At 38.6% G+C, this 17,132-nt stretch overlaps 1 protein-coding gene across 1 annotated transcript in view; it reads right to left on the bottom strand.

The window, feature by feature from the left end:
- Positions 1–3,331: 3,331 nt before the first annotated feature.
- The window catches only part of mmaa (metabolism of cobalamin associated A), a 46,237-nt gene continuing 32,436 nt past the window's right edge, over positions 3,332–17,132 (bottom strand). The window contains exons 4-6 of the mRNA XM_072256025.1: positions 14,263–14,348; positions 9,492–9,641; positions 3,332–5,361 (exon numbers count right to left, since the gene is read on the bottom strand). Of these exons, the coding sequence (XP_072112126.1) occupies positions 5,074–5,361; positions 9,492–9,641; positions 14,263–14,348 (524 nt within the window). The 3' untranslated portion in view covers positions 3,332–5,073. The remainder of the gene's footprint in view (positions 5,362–9,491; positions 9,642–14,262; positions 14,349–17,132) is intronic.

Consider the following 17,132-nt stretch of genomic DNA (forward strand, 5'->3'; position numbering starts at 1 on the left):
ACATTCATACACTCAGGGAGCACTTGTGACCGTTGAGTGTACAGCTGAAGTCAGAAGTTTACATACACCTTAGCTGAATACATTTAAACTCAGTTTTTCACAATTCCTGATATTTAATCCTAGTGTGGGCACATGGCCAAGTGGTTAAGGCATTCGACTAGCGATCTGAAGGTCATAAGTTTGAGTCCCAGCCAAGGCAGCGTGTTGTGTCCTTGAGCAAGGCATTTAACCACACTGTGCTCTGCGATGACACTGGTGTCAAGCTGTATCAGCCCTTTCCCTTCCCTTGGACAACATCAGTGTCGTGGAGAGGGGAGACTTGCAGCATGGGCAACTGCCGGTCTTCCATACAACCTTGCCCAGGTCTGCACCCTAGAGAGTGAAGACTTTCGAGGCGCAGATCCATTGTCTTGCAGACTGACGGATGCCTTAGAAAAATCCTAGAAAACATTCCCTATCTTAGGTCAGTTAGGATCACTACTTTATTTTAAGAATGTGAAATGTCAGAATAATAGTAGAGAGAATGATTTATTTCAGCTTTTATTTCTTTCATCACTTTCTCAGTGGGTCAGAAGCTTACATACACTTTGTTAGTACTTGGTAGCTTTGCTTTTAAATTGTTTAACTTGGGTCAAACGTTTTGGGTAGCCTTCCACAAGCTTCTCACAGTAAGTTGCTGGAATTTTGTTCCATTCCTCCAGACAGAACTGGTGTAACTGAGTCAGGTTTGTAGGCCTCCTTGCTCACACATGTTTTTTCAGTTCTGCCTACAAATTTTCTATCGGATTGAGGTCAGGGCTTTGTGATGGCCACTTCAATACCTTGACTTTGTTATCCTTAAGCAATTTTACCACAGCTTTGGAGGTGTGCTTGGGGGTCATTGTCCATTTGGAAGACCCATTTGCGACCGAGCTTTAACTTCCTGGCTGAGATGTTGCTTCAATATATCCACATAATTTTCCTTCCTCATAATACCATCTATTTTGTGAAGTGCACCAGTCCCTCCTGCAGCAAAGCACCTCCACAACATGATGCTGCCACCCCCGTGCTTCATGGTTGGGATGGTGTTCTTCGGCTTGCAAGCCTCACCCTTCTTCCTCCAAACATAATGATGGTCATTATGGCCAAACAGTTCAATTTTTGTTTAATCAGACCAGAGGACATTTCTCCAAAAAGTAAGATCTTTGTCCCCATTTGCACTTGCAAACTGTAGTCTGGCTTTTTTATGGCTGTTTTGGAGCAGTGGCTTCTTCCTTGTTGAGCAACCTTTCAGGTTATGTCGATATAGGACTCATTTTACTGTGGATATAGATACTTGTCTACTGTTTCCTCCAGCATCTTCACAAGATCCTTTGCTGTTGTTCTGGGATTGATTTGCACTTTTTGCACCAAAGTACATTCATCTCTAGGGGACAGAATGTGTCTCCTTCCTGAGTGGTATGACAGCTGCGTGGTCCTATGGTGTTTATACTTGTGTACTATTGTTTGTACAGATGAACGTGGTACCTTCAGGCGTTTGGAAATTGCTCCCAAGGATGAACCAGACTTGACATCATTTTCTGACCTCAATCCGATAGAAAATTTGTGGGCAGAACTGAAAAAGCACGTGCGAGCAAGGAGGCCTACAAACCTGATTCAGTTACACCAGTTCTGTCTGGAGGAATGGAAAAAAATTCCAGCAACCTACTGTGAGAAGCTTGTGGAAGGCTACCCAAAACGTTTGACCCAAGTTAAACAATGTAAAGGCAATGCTACCAAGTGCTAACTGTGATGGGGTCCTGAATTCACCAGATTGATTCCTGGGATGGCAGGACTTTCATATGATGAAAGACTGGATCAACTAGGCTTATACTCGTTGGAATTTAGAAGATTGAGGTGGGGATCTTATTGAAACATATAAAATCCTAAAGGGATTGGACAGGCTAGATGCAGGAAGATTATTCCCGATGTTGGGGAAGTCCAGAATGAGGGGTCACAGTTTGAGGATAAAGGGGAAGCCTTTTAGGACCGAGATGAGGAAAAACTTCTTCACACAGAGAGTGGTGAATCTGTGGAATTCTCTGTCACAGGAAACAGTTGAGTCCAGTTCATTGGCTATATTTAAGAGGGAGTTAGGTATGGCCCTTGTGGCTAAAGGGATTGGGGTATGGAGGGAAGGTTGGTATAGGGTTCTGAGTTGGATGATCAGCCATGATCATACTGAATGGCAGTGCAGGCTCAAATGGCCAACTCCTGCACGTATTTTCTGTTTCTATGAATTACCCCTATGAACTGTGCTTTTGGAAAGAGAGAGAGAGAGAGAGAGAGAGAGAGAGAGAGAGAGAGGTGTCCAACACAGACACCTTGTTAAAAGAGAGAGAAAGAAAGAGAGAGGCGAAGACTGCTTTGAGATGGTGTTATGGTTTTTCGGCAGCATGTTTACACTTATGCAAGGACACCAGCAGCTTCCAAGTTCTTACAGAGAGAGAAAGGAGCAGCTGCTTGATGGACAGCTGGTGTTCAGCATGGTGAGATAAATAAGTCAGCTGTTAGACCTACAGACACATGGTTTTGGACACTGAATGGGCTTTGTTGTGCCCACAGAAACAGTGGGTTTTGGAGGATCGATCAGTGGCTCTCGCAGTGCGAAAAGGGTGTGACCGGTGGGGAGTTATTCGTGTGTTCAACCCTTGCCTGTGTTGATAATTCCACCACAGAAGAACAGTCCCCTTTGTTGTGGTCACAGTCGGTGACTTCTAAAGGATTTCGGAGGACAACGGGAATATCGACATCCTCAGCTCACCTGAAGACTCAAATCTCTCCCTCTCCATCACTACTCAACTAAATACCACAAACTGAACTGAACTTCACTCATCATCCTAAGACTATTTACCCCTAGATGTGAAGAAGCTTGGTTTTCATATATTTCCACACTTATTTATATATAATCATTGCTAACCTGTTTGATTTATCTCCATATATATTACTGTATTGTGTAGTTACTAATAAATGCTATTAGTTAATAGCAATACTGGACTCCAAAGTGTTTTCCATTTCTGCTGGTTCTTTAACCCATCATGGGGTACGTGACACTAACAAAGTGTATGTAAACTTCTGACCCACTGGGAAAGTGATGAAAGAAATATAAACTGAAATAAATCATTCTCTCTACTATTATTCTAACATTTCACATTCTTAAAATAGTGATCCTAACTGATCTAAGACAGGGAATGATTTCTGGGATGAAATGTCAGGAATTGTGAAAAACTGAGTTTAAGTGTATTTGGCTAAGGTATATATAAACTTCTGACTTCAACTGTATGTTCATGGTCTTCTGTTGCTGCAGCCCATTCACTTTAAGGTTTGACATATTATGTATTCAGAGTTGCTCTTCTGTGCACCAGTGTTATAACTCATGATTATCTGAGTTACTGTTGCCTTCCTGTCAGCTTGAACCAGTCTGGCCATTCTCCTCTGACCTCTCTTATCAACAATATATTTTTGCCCACAAGCTTTTTTTTTTTGCACCATTCTAGATTCTGTGCAAACCAGCAGCTGCTGAGATACTCAAATCAGCCCAACAATCATTCCACAGTCAAAGTCACCTAGATTGCATTTCTTCCCATTCTGATGTTTGGTTTAAACAACAACTGAACCTCTGGACATGTCTGCATGCTTTTACGCATTCAGTTTCTGCCACATAATTGGCTGATAGATACTTGCATTAACAAGCAGGTGTACAGGTGTACCCAATGAAGTGGAAATAGTGTAATTGTCGCTTCAAATTCGTCACACAAAAAATATCAAAAATTAGTCTTTTTATATTATGTCATAAGAATGACAACTGATAAAATGATGTACAAGCTCCAAAATGACTGTCACTTCAACCAATAAAATAAACCTAATGCTGATGTTTTACAAGTGAAATAAATGCTCCTTTTTCCCTAGGTAAAAGTTGACAAAATTAAATCATATGATAGAAAGCACTTCGCTTAAGGTTCATCCTAAATACTATTCTACAGGATTTAATATATCTGGGGTGGAAGGCAGATAAACTGACATCAGCAGTAGAGAATCTTGCAAAGCATTTCAAAAAGTTGTAGGGAGACATCATTCCCAAATACTATTTTCTTAATACATACATAAAAAACTAAATTCACCTAAAATATCTTTTCTTAACATTCTGTATGCAAGTTTATTGTAATATACTAAAACTCTACATTTATAAAGATACTATTTTTTGGAAACTAGTTTTATACAATTTATAGTTCAACATAGAAACATAGAAAATAGGTGCAGGAGTAGGCCATTCGGCCCTTCGAGCCTGCACCACCATTTATTATGATCATGGCTGATCATCCAACTCAGAACCCTGCACCAGCCTTCCCTCCATACCCCCTGATCCCCGTAGCCACAAGGGCCATATCTAACTCCCTCTTAAATATAGCCAATGAACTGGACTCAACTGTTTCCTGTGGCAGAGAATTCCACAGATTCACCACTCTCTGTGTGAAGAAGTTTTTCCTAATCTCAGCCCTAAAAGGCTTCCCCCTTATCCTCAAACTGTGACCCCTCGTTCTGGACTTCCCCAACATCGGGAACAATCTTCCTGCATCTAGCCTGTCCAATCCCTTTAGGATTTTATACGTTTCAATCAGATCCCCCCTCAATCTTCTAAATTCCAGCGAGTACAAGCCTAGTTCATCCAGTCTTTCTTCATATGAAAGTCCTACCATCCCAGGAATCAATCTGGTGAACCTTCTTTGTACTCCCTCTATGGCAAGGATGTCTTTCCTTAGCACAATGTTGAAATGAAGAAAAATTAAAATACAATCATGGTGACTCAGCACAGAAACCAAAAAATTTTCCACGCTTGTCCAAGAAATATTCTGTATGAATACAATAGATTATTTAAATTTGTGAGTGATGGAAATACAAAAAATCTTTATAAAGATGTGCAACATAAAAATTCCAATAAGTTACCCAGGAAGGTTTTTCACTACTCTTTGAATGAGTAGAAATTACCACTGCAAATATGATGCTTCTGAAAATATATAATCAATAGGCAATCAGTATTTACAACAACTATAGTATTTATTCCTTTGATAAAAATGTCCTCAGAAGAATATCTGCAGCTAGTCCAGGAGTCAGATCACCACTGACGACTTTATCTTCTAAACTGGGAATTTGATTCTTGACAGCTGGGTGATTACAGAAGTGCTCAGTGATATTCGCTTGGATCATGTTCCACATCCACACCTTTTGCTGATTTTGTCTTTTTATTTGCAAGTCACCACTCGCAACTACTGTGTTGTGGAATTCTGCTATTTTCTCCCAAAGTTCAGTAAACCCTTCTCCATATTTTGAAGACACACGCATCACCTAAAAAAGAAAGAAAAAGTATAAACTTGGCTCACAAATGGATTGTTCTTCTAGACAGCTATGTGAATGAAAAAAAACAAGTTTTTGGAAAGTGCAAACATTTGTGAATGTTTGACAACATCTCAAATAAAGTAACATTCAAACTTAATATGTTACCAACTGTAAATCCAAATCCATACCATCAGGTAAATACTGAAATAGCATGACTTTGCAGGTTGGAAAGTAAAAAATTTTATTATAGTTATATAATATTTTCAAATAAAACTAATCTTCATCTATGGTAGTAAAATAAAAGAAGACACCTGAAGCATGGGGTGGTAATAAAAGAGGATGAAGATTCCAGAATTATAAATAATGTGTTCCATTCAACCTATCTTGGTCTATACTCCCTTCTCTGGAACTTATATTTTTCAAGTACTTCTAGTATTATGTATTTTTATTTCAGATTTCTAACATTGAGTTTTTTAGCTGTCTGTTCCTAGACTACAATACTGGTCTCTACAAAAACATTTATTTTCTTAACTATTTTACAACTTCTCTTTAATTTTCTATAAATCATTAGTCTTTTCATCCTACTCGGTTGGATGTGATGAACTTTTTTGCATGTTGATATTTATTTTCTCATTGTGTTTATATTATTAACTCTGCAAGTGTCTCCTTTGCCTTTGTGGGATAACTGTATGTCATTTTACAGATGTACTCTGGTACTAGAAAAAAAGAGGACTGAAAAAAAATTGGGCTTACAACTCTAAAATTCCGTGAGAACGGAAAGGGAGTATTCTCTGCTATAACCCTTTACTGGCTTCTCGGCTGTTAAAACAGGAGACAAAGATACATCTCTGTAGACTTTCCACATTCATGTTAAGTCTATGAGCAGAAAGAAAAGAGGTTTTTGATGTTCATAGGATGTTTAAATGAAAAAAAAAGTGTTAGGGTTTGGCTGATGAATAGATACAAAGGGATTCTGCTTTACTAAGAGAAGGGAAGTACGAATTAAGCCGAGGTTAGTATTTTACAATGCAGAGGATAGACCAGCACACAACCTACTGCCTGCACCCTCATTCTTACAAATTATTGAAGGCTAATAAACTGTATTGGTCCAACTGAAATAAGAGTAAAGAAATAGGAAACAAAAATGTCTTAGTCATCACATTTTTTTTTCATTTCATAAACCTTGCTAGGTTGATATTGGAAGCTTTTAAAATAAATGAACAACTTAATTTATTAGCCTGACTTTATACAAAAAGCAGAAATTTAGGACCCAGACAACAGTTATTTGAGTTAATCAAGAGTAAAAATGATATTTTTAGAACAAAACACAAATTTTGGTTTTGCAAACATTGTTAATGTGTGGTGAACCCAAGATCAAATTACATAGATGTACAAGTATTCAAAAAGAACAGACCTAAATGGATTACAGTCTACACTAGCTGGCCACTTTATTAGGTATAGGAGTGCAACGCAGTGTGGTCTTCTGCTGCTATAGCCCATCCACTTCAAGGTTCAATGTGTTGTGTGTTGAGGGGTGTCTTTCTGCACATCACTGTTGAAACACATGGTTATTTGAGTCCCTGTCGCCTTCCTGTCAGCTTGAACCAATATGGCCATTCTCCTTTGACCTCTCTCAGTAACAAGGCATTTTTGCCTACAGAACTATTGCTACTGGATGTTTTTTTTATTTTTTGCACCATTCCCTGTAAACTCTAGAGACTATGAAAATTCCAGGAGATCACCAGTTTCTGAGATACTCAAACCATCTCATTAGGCAGCAACAATCATTACACCATCAAAGTCACTTAGATCACATTTCTTTCCCATTCTGATGTCTAGCTTAAACAGCAATTAAACGTCTTGACCGTGCTGCCACATGATTAGATACTTAGGTATTTGCATTAATGAGTAGTTGTACAGGTGTACCTAATAAAGTGGCCATTAAATGTAGTTATACCTGTCCAGTTCATAACTTCCTCAAACTTTTCAATGGTTATAGTGCCTGGTTCAGAACATCAGTCTGCCTTTCAATCGCTAGATTGATCTTTGGATAGTACTTCGGTTTATAAATGAAGTCTTTATAAGGTTTCTTTCTAGAACTTTGGGCAAGAATCTTCATGATAAAAAAAACCTATGTAATAATCTAATCTAGACTAAATTCAAGATCGCATTCTGGGAAAAAAATTGCTTTGAATGGGAAATGGAAGTGAACATTGTGCACATAATTTCACAGTTGTGAGGCTGAAGATATTGTTGGAGAGAGTAAGAACAATGAATGGCATCCATTCTTTCAAATACCAATTATGAGTATAAAGTAAACTGTGAACAACTTGCTTCCATGGGATTGGAAGTAGCTCCAGGCTATCTGCACTTGCTTTGTTTGGGTAGGATTTCCTTTCTTTCAGTGGATGCTCCATAGTTACGTTCACAGCAGCCGTATTTGTACCCATGCCTCCAGTATTCCCAACTATTTCCAATCCAGCTACCTTCTCCTTTCTACTTCACAAAGTATTTCAATTTTGACAATGGCTGACCACTTACTTAAGAACTGCCTCTGCACTGTGGAGAGTCCGGACATACTGGTATAGTTTGAATACCCCTTATGCAAAATGCTTGGGGCTGGAAGTGTTTCAGGATTTTGGATTTTTCAGATTTTGGAATATATAATGAGATAGCTTCAGATCACCATCATTTCCAACTCTGAATTTACAAACGGATGTGCTACCAGTAAGCAACATTGTCTTATACTTGATCATCACACATGTACTTAAAGTAAAAATTATTTCACACCATTAATATAATGTGTACAGGGTACCAAAAGTAGTATGGTAGCATTGGGAGAATACCTGAACCAGCTGTTGAACAACAACAAACAACAGCAGGCTTTCAGTCTCTGCCGACAATGTCATGTTTTGATTACTACAGTTCACTGTATTAATATTTTACATTTTTTTCAGATTTTATGTAAGGTATAAAAACAATCAGCATTGTAGACTTGCTCTGGTGTTAAGATTTTCATCCGGACAATCTTCACAAACTCAATGATTTTCTCAGCTGCCTTGTGATCAGCAGACATCTTTATCTTTAATTTTTTTTAAATCTATAAAATTTAATGTCATGTCTTTTCTGCTAGATATTCACAATTACCTTCAATTTTCAGTTCTTCATGATAAATCTTTACCTATTTCATTAGCATATCATTAAGTGGCATATGTTCACTCCGATGCTGACAAATCCCTTTTGAGATCTTTATTTTTCACTTTATTCAGTGTTTTCATATTTTTCATTAACTTCTGTTCATTACTACAGTACTATGCAAATGTCTTAGTCACATATATAAAGCTAGGGTGCCTAAGACCTCTACACAGTACTGTAGTAATTTTATGTACTGCAGTGAACTGCTGCCACAAAAAAAAAAATCCAAGTTTCATGACATATGTGAGTGATGATAAACCCGGTTCTGATATGGGTTTCTTTTGTGGACTGAAAGTGGGAAAGGGGCAGGGAGAGGGGAATCATGGTTGGGGAAAAGGGAAAAGAGAAGGGAGGGAGTGGGAAGCACCAGAGAGACATTCTGTAATGATCAATAAACTAACTGCTTGAAATCAAATGACTTTGCCTGGTGACTCAGACCCACATGTGTCTGCACCCAGACAACCCCCTGCCCCGGCACTCCTTCTCTGCCATCTGTACCACACCCTGCGGGATCCCACCCTCACCATTCCCAACATCATTTTCTCCCACCAGGGTTATGGACTTGCTCTCCACTCCATGTTGAGAAATATAATACCATGCAAGAGTCTTAAGACACCATATCTATATACACGTGCCTAAGACTTTTGCACAATACTGATGTCAGGTCATTTCTCAGAACTGTCTGTGAAGTGCAGAGACCTGGGAATCTACCCAGTCCCTTGTGTAATTTTCTATATGTGATGTCATGTCAGTGATCAAAAAAAATTCAGATTTTCAAATTTTGGATCTGTAATACTCAAACCTGTATTTGCTTTAAATAAGCCTTAAATTGAAGAAATGTATGTATGTTTCCTTCTCCTGCCATTAATAGTACTGGTATAAGACTAACATCAAGCTAAGGAATTCATTTTGTAAGCTATGCATCATCCATAATTTATACATACCTTTGGCTTCCAGATCTTGGACTGCTTATGAAGCAATTTTAAAGCACTTCTATATTCGGTTTGTATTTTTCGTGCAGGAACAAGGAGATCTCCATCAGATTTTGTTACAACAACTAAATCTGCCATCTCTATTATACCACGTTTAATTCCCTAAAGAAGAAAAAAAATCATCTCATGAAATCTGTGTAAATTTAAAATAATATTGTCTACATTTTTAAATCCTTTCCTGCAAGTTACTGTGGAAACTTATAAAAGGTATTTGGGAATCCCAGTGTTCATTTTAAGTTGGCATCAAAATTACACATAACCAAACACCAGTTTCGTCCTCATGGTCAGCACATGAATTTAAAGAAACAGTGGAGATTAATTTCAAATTTCAATCTTTTATTTTCTTAATTTTCTGCTGCAAGCCAGTTTCCCTTTCACGGAAGAGGTGATAATCTTGGCTATTGACTACTCTACATTGGTTAAAACTAATACATCCAGTAGAGCTGCTGCCTCAGACCAGCAGTGGCTTGGGTTTGATCCAGATTTCCTGCACGACGTGGAGTTTGTATGGGTTTCCCTCTGACTACTTGGGCTTCCCCTGTGTGCTCCCATTTCCTTCCACATCCCAGAAGTGCATGTCAGTAGTTAATTATTGCATGTAAGTCAGTGGTAGAATCGGGGAGGAACTAATGGAGATGAGGAAAACTAAATTGCTATAGGATTAGTATAAACAGGTACTTGATGATCAGCATGGACTTGGTGAGTCAACAGACTTGCCACTGCACTCTATGAATCTATAATCTATTTGGCTGAAAGAATCCACAGTGCGCAACAAAGTTGCCATGAAGTGAAAGAATTATAAATTAAGAAAACAGAGAAAAAAGATCCTTGTTTCCTCTCCTAACAATTATACAGCTGACAACACCACACTGATTGGCAAATCTCAAATAATAACGAGGCAGCCTACAGAGAGGAAGTCATCACCCTGACACAGTGGCTGTGGACTAAAGAAGGAATTGAGACAGGCTAACCCCACTGACATCAATGGATCTAGGGTTGAGAGGGTGAACAGTTTAAAGTTCCTCAACATAAACATCACCGAGGATCTCACATAGTCTGTACATATCGGCTGTGTGGTGAAAAGGGCACAGCAGCACCTCTTTCACCTCTGAAGTTGGTATGGCCCCCCCAAAATTCTAAGAACTTTCTACAGGGGCACAATTGAGAGCATCCTGACTGGCTGTATCACTGCCTGGTATGGAAACTACTTCCACTTAATGTAACCCCACTTTTTAAAAAAGGAGGGAGAGAGAAACCGGGGAATTATAGACCGGTTAGCCTAACGTCAGTGGTGGGGAAACTGCCGGAGTCAGTTATCAAGGATGTGTTAACAGCACATTTGGAAAGCGGTGAAATCATCGGACAAAGTCAGCATGGATTTGTGAAAGGAAAATCATGTCTGACGAATCTCATAGAATTTTTTGAGGATGTAACTAGTAGAGTGGATAGGGGAGAACCAGTGGATGTGGTATATTTGGATTTTCAAAAGGCTTTTGACAAGGTCCCACACAGGAGATTAGTGTGCAAACTTAAAGCACACGGTATTGGGGGTAAGGTATTGGTGTGGGTGGAGAATTGGTTAGCAGACAGGAAGCAAAGAGTGGGAATAAACGGGACCTTTTCAGAATGGCAGGCGGTGACTAGTGGGGTACCGCAAGGCTCAGTGCTGGGACCCCAGTTGTTTACAATATATATTAATGACCTGGATGAGGGAATTAAATGCAGCATCTCCAAGTTTGCAGATGACACGAAGCTGGGTGGCAGTGTTAGCTGTGAGGAGGATGCTAAGAGGATGCAGAGTGACTTGGATAGGTTGGGTGAGTGGGCAAATTCATGGCAGATGCAATTTAATGTGGATAAATGTGAGGTTATCCACTTTGGTGGCAAAAATAGGAAGACAGATTATTATCTGAATGGTGGCCGATTAGGAAAAGGGGAGGTGCAACGAGACCTGGGTGTCATTATACACCAGTCATTGAAAGTGAGCATGCAGGTACAGCAGGCGGTGAAAAAGGCGAATGGTATGCTGGCATTTATAGCGAGAGGATTCGAGTACAGGAGCAGGGAGGTACTACTGCAGTTGTACAAGGCCCTGGTGAGACCACACCTGGAGTATTGTGTGCAGTTTTGGTCCCCTAATCTGAGGAAAGACATCCTTGCCATAGAGGGAGTACAAAGTAGGTTCACCAGATTGATTCCTGGGATGGCAGGACTTTCATATGAAGAAAGACTGGATGAACTGGGCTTGTACTCGTTGGAATTTAGAAGATTGAGGGGGGATCTGATTGAAACGTATAAAATTCTAAAGGGATTGGACAGGCTAGATGCAGGAAGATTGTTCCCGATGTTGGAAAGTCCAGAACAAGGGGTCACAGTCTGAGGATAAAGGGGAAGCCTTTTAGGACCGAGATTAGGAAAAACTTCTTCACACAGAGGGTGGTGAATCTGTGGAATTCTCTGCCACAGGAAACAGTTGAGGCCAGTTCATTGGCTATATTTAAGAGGGAGTTAGATATGGCCCTTGTGGCTACGGGGATCGGGGGTATGGAGGGAAGGCTGGGGCGGGGTTCTGAGTTGGATGATCAGCCATGATCATAATAAATGGCGGTGCAGGCTCGAAGGGCCGAATGGCCTACACCTGCACCTATTTTCTATGTTTCTATGTCTCTGCAGAGAGTGGTGTGGACATTCCAGCACATCTGTAGACGTGAACTTCCCACTATTCAGGACATTTACAAAGACAGGTGTGTAAAAAGGGCCCGAAGGATCATTGGAGACCTGAATCACCCCAACCACAAACTGTTCCAGCTGCTACATCCGGGAAATGGCATTGCAGCATTAAAGCTCTGGGACAGCTTCTTCCACCTGGCCATCAGACTGCTTAATTCAAGCTGACGCTACTGTATTTCTATATTATATTGACTATCCTGTTGTACATAATATTTGTTATAAATTATTATAATTGCACATTGCACATTTGAACAGAGACGTAATATAAAGATTTTTACTCCTCATGTATCTGAAGGATGTAAGTAAAAAAGTCAATTCAATTCAATACAGGTGGCTTTTGCTGAAGAGTATGCACTTCGATAAATTAGAATACTGGACTGTGGGTCACTGATTTAGACTTAACAGATAAACACATGAAGAAAATACTTCCTTGGTAGGAGCATAACTGCTTATAGAAAGATAGAATGTTTAAATAGAAATCAACATAGGATCGATAAATAATTATATACTTAATACATCCAACTTCTCTCAATTTCAAAGCTATTTCTTTAAAATCTAAGATTTAGTTTTTGGCTATATAATTAAAATAGAAAAAAAAATTAACTTGACCAGGCAGCAATTTTTAAAAAATCAGAAAAGTCTTTAAAGGCATTTAGCACTCAGCATAAATACAAAAAAGAATGAGCATGCAGGACAAAGATTACTATAAAATCAGAGGATAAGAAATCATTAGAAAGAATCACAGAATAATACAGAACTGACAGAAACTTCTGCTAAACATGTCCACAATGACCATATCCACCTATTCTTTGCCAGTTATCAGAACTATACAATCTAAGTGCTTATTCAGCTACTTCTCAACTGAGCAAACTCTCAACTCACTGAAACAGTGTATTCCAAATTAGTACCAACCCCTGGATGAGAGAAAAAATCCTCCTCAGATCTCCTTTAAACCTTCTACCCTTTACCCTAAATCCATGCTCTCCAATATTAGATACTTCTGCTGAAAGGAAAAGTTTGTTAATCTCTACCCTATTTAAGCCCATTGTGATTTTCTATATCCCCCTCAGCCTTCTCCACTCCAAGGAGAGCAAACCCAATTTCTTCTTGTAAATGAAGCTTTCTATTGAGCAAAATCCTGGTCAATGTCCTCTGTCCACACTTCACTGCAATCATATACTGTCTATAGAGTGATAGCCAGATTGTACATAGTACCAGCTGTATGCCAATCAATATTTAATGAAGTTGTTCTATGCTCTTATATTCTTGCTCTGGCTAATAAAAACAAGTATTCTTTGCCAATTTATTTACCATGTGTCATATTCAAAAATATTTGGACTTGTACGCCAAGGTTCCTCTGTTCTTCAATTTTCCTTGGTATATTATTATTAGTCCTCCCAAAATGCATTAACTTGCATTTATTAGAATTAAATTCCATCCGCTATTGCACTGCCCATCTTACCAAATGATCAATATCATCTTTTAGCCTAATATTATTTTCCTCACTATGAACACCAACAACTTTCATGTCATCTGTCACTTGCAAATCATATCTCCTACATTTGTAACTAATTGTTTGTATTATATAACAAATAGCAAGGTCCAATCACCAACTCCTGTGGCGCAACACAGATTGAAGGCTTCCAAACACAAACGATCCTCCATTTCCTCTGCCTCCTGTTGCCAAGCCAATTTCCGATCCAGTGTGCCAATCTGCACTGGATCCTATAAGCTTAAATACAAGCAACATGCTGCAAATCATCACTGCACACTTGCACCACATCTTTTATCTTAATCATAATTTCAATACTATTTTGCAACTCAAGGGCTTTTTTACCCTCTATAAAAATGAAAAGCCACACAGAATGATCTTCTTAAAGAAAATCTTAAGAAAATCATATCATATGCTGTTTCTATTTATTCTTTAATTTCACAAGTCAAGGAGCAATGCATTAAAAAAGATCTGGCGATAAAAAAGTAGTTTCTATCTCACCTGAAGTTCATCTCCCCCTGCTGGGGAAATAAACAGTACAAAGATATCCACCATGTCGGCTACTGCAAACTCAGACTGGCCCACACCTGCGCAGAAGACAAAACCACAATGGTATTGCTTTAACCAAATCTGAATTAATTAAACTGCATCGAGCAAGTGGAAACTGAAAGGTTTATCAATCAACAAAATTGCTGAAAAGCATGATCAGCAAGGAAATAGTTTCAGTGATAAACAACTGAACATGAGGGTAAAATTTTTCAAACTACATCTACTGAAACAATGGCAAAGTTGGAAAATCCTAATTTCTAATGACTGCAAAAATGAAATCTCACACCATTTTGATGAGCGTTTTCTTTCTGATTAATAATTCCTATTTTGGTTTCAGACCAAATTTAGTTTACTAGTTTCTTGGACATCAAAGAATATGATTATAGTGTAGATGCTAGGAACCTGAAATAATAAAAGAAAATACACTAATTACTCAACAGACTATGCAGCAACTGTGGAGAGAAAAACAGAGTTAATATTTACATTCTTATGATCATTACCTTATGTCAGAATCTGTATCAAATTTATCTTAACACTTTATAGAGAAAATTCACAAAACAACTACATCTCCAGGCAATCAAACCCTGAATTTTGGTTCAGATTTGAGAAGTTAGTTACTTTCATATTACTGAAGAAGTTCAATAACCAGGGCTAACTGAAATTATTAATAATGGGAAGTTGCAAAACCTAAAAGGATTAATTATTTGAATATTAAGAATTCTATACCAAATCTTCAAAAAATAAGAACCTCTCTTTTTTCTTTTAGTAATACCTATCTACTTAGTATTGCAATTACAAATTGTTGTACTCTCAGTCACCCATCTATTCACTTGCTTTTCCTTCCACATTTGCTCACTTCTCCTTCCACTCCAGCCACCATACCAATAAACTTAAAGGGGCAAGTGAACTGAGTCTCAAGCTCAAAGGAATGATACGGAAGAAAACAAAGGAGTGAGGGGCACGAATACTGGGGTATGCAAAGTGGAAGGGAGTGAAGAGGTGGTGGGAAGCAAAGGAGACCAAAAAGGAATATGAGATTGAATGGAATGTGGAAACAGCAAGAGGAACCTTGGGGGGTGGGGGGGAGAGAAGAGTGACAGAAATGAATTAGAAGAGCAGTAAAATGAATTCATATTAACTTTTGGAAAATGTGATCAGGAGTTCTCTTGCTCTGCCACCTAATCAAAAAAAAAGAGAATGTGAAGCAGGAACACAAGGATAAAAGAAAGAAATGAGAACAAGTCCAAATGCTTTGTTTTACTGTAACATGGGATATGTGTGTTTATGCAGGCAAGCAAATCTGAAGTGATAGGGCAGGTTTATTACAAGGATCTCAGAATAAAAATGCTTGAACTTGTAAAATATCTTCATAGCTCAAATTCTTTCCTTGGGTTTGCCCCTCTACTCCATTATTCTCTGGGATTCCTGCACGTCTAATTCTGGCATCTTACAAGTATTTATCGTAGTTATGATTCCAACATCCAAGGTCTTCTGCTCTGAATTTCCTCTTTGATTGCATTCAATTATATACTGTTTTCTACTCAATTACGACATTCCTTGAAATGAATAATCTTTTAACACTCACTGACTGAACCATCAAGGAATATTAAAGATGATTTTGTGGGTTTTCTGCACCTGGAACAATTTTGGAATTGGAAAGCACCAAATATGATCCAGGATTGTAAGCCCTGAAATAAAGATCATAGAATCTGGTAGAAGAAGAAAAAAAAAGAATAAATAACTAGTAGTGTGGATGCCCTCAGCCAGAGAAACCATTACAATGTTGAATAAACTCTTCTCGTGCTTCCAGCCGGGCACAGGTCTTGAAATTCTGTATCACTGAAACTACAACCAGATCATATGGCATTCATGTTCAGTTTTCATCTTTCCATTTTTCTAAGCCTTAAAAGATGGTGCTCATGTTCAATACTTTTAGTTGGTCTTCCTTACTGCAGTATCATTTTAAAAGTTTCTTTATTGTTGTGGAGTTTGTACTGATGGTTAGAATTTTAAGAATAAATTCATTGCTCCCTTTGTAAATTCAGTAGAAGACTGAACCCCCCTGCTCATACAATTCAAACATGAGCAACTACTAAATTCACTGATTCACTGATTCACTGAGTATGTTCAATAGAGGGCCTGTTAGCACTCTTTTGACTTTGGTTGTGCCAGGCAAGTAGATTTTCTTAAACATGAGATTCTGCAGATGCTGGAAATCCAGAGTAGCCACACAAAATGCTGGAGAAACTCAGCAGTTCAAGCAGCATCTATGAATATGATTAAGCAGGCAACTTTTCAGGCTGAGACCTTTCATCAGGACTGGAGCAGAAGGAGGAGACCACCAGTATAAAAAGGTGGGGTGAGGGGAAGGAGGACAAGGTAGATTTTCTTGACTACAGAAAGTTACTCTGATAAATATGATTTATTTCACTAATTTGTACGTTAAATAACAACATAATAAATTTTCCAGAGAACCTTTATGGGCATACAATCTATGTACTTAAGAACTCTTCTGTATTTCTATTTATTGTGTTTTTTTTTAATTAATTACTGTGTTCTTAATCTTTTGTGCTTTTTTTCGCACTGCATTAGATCTGGAATAACAGTTACTTTGTTCTCCGTTACACTTGTGTACCAGAAGTGACATGAAACAATCTGGAATCTTTAAACGTCAATAAATATATATGCACACTAGGCCTTGGCTTTGGCCACAAATCTCCAAGCTCTCGCCCCTGGAGTTACACATCTCAATGCCATCTCCGGCCACATACCCAGCCCACAGTCTGGACACCGGCCCTGGTTGCACTGCCAACCCTGGCTTA

This window comes from Mobula birostris, chromosome 4 (genome assembly GCF_030028105.1).
Source record: "Mobula birostris isolate sMobBir1 chromosome 4, sMobBir1.hap1, whole genome shotgun sequence".
Lineage (NCBI taxonomy): Eukaryota > Metazoa > Chordata > Chondrichthyes > Myliobatiformes > Myliobatidae > Mobula > Mobula birostris.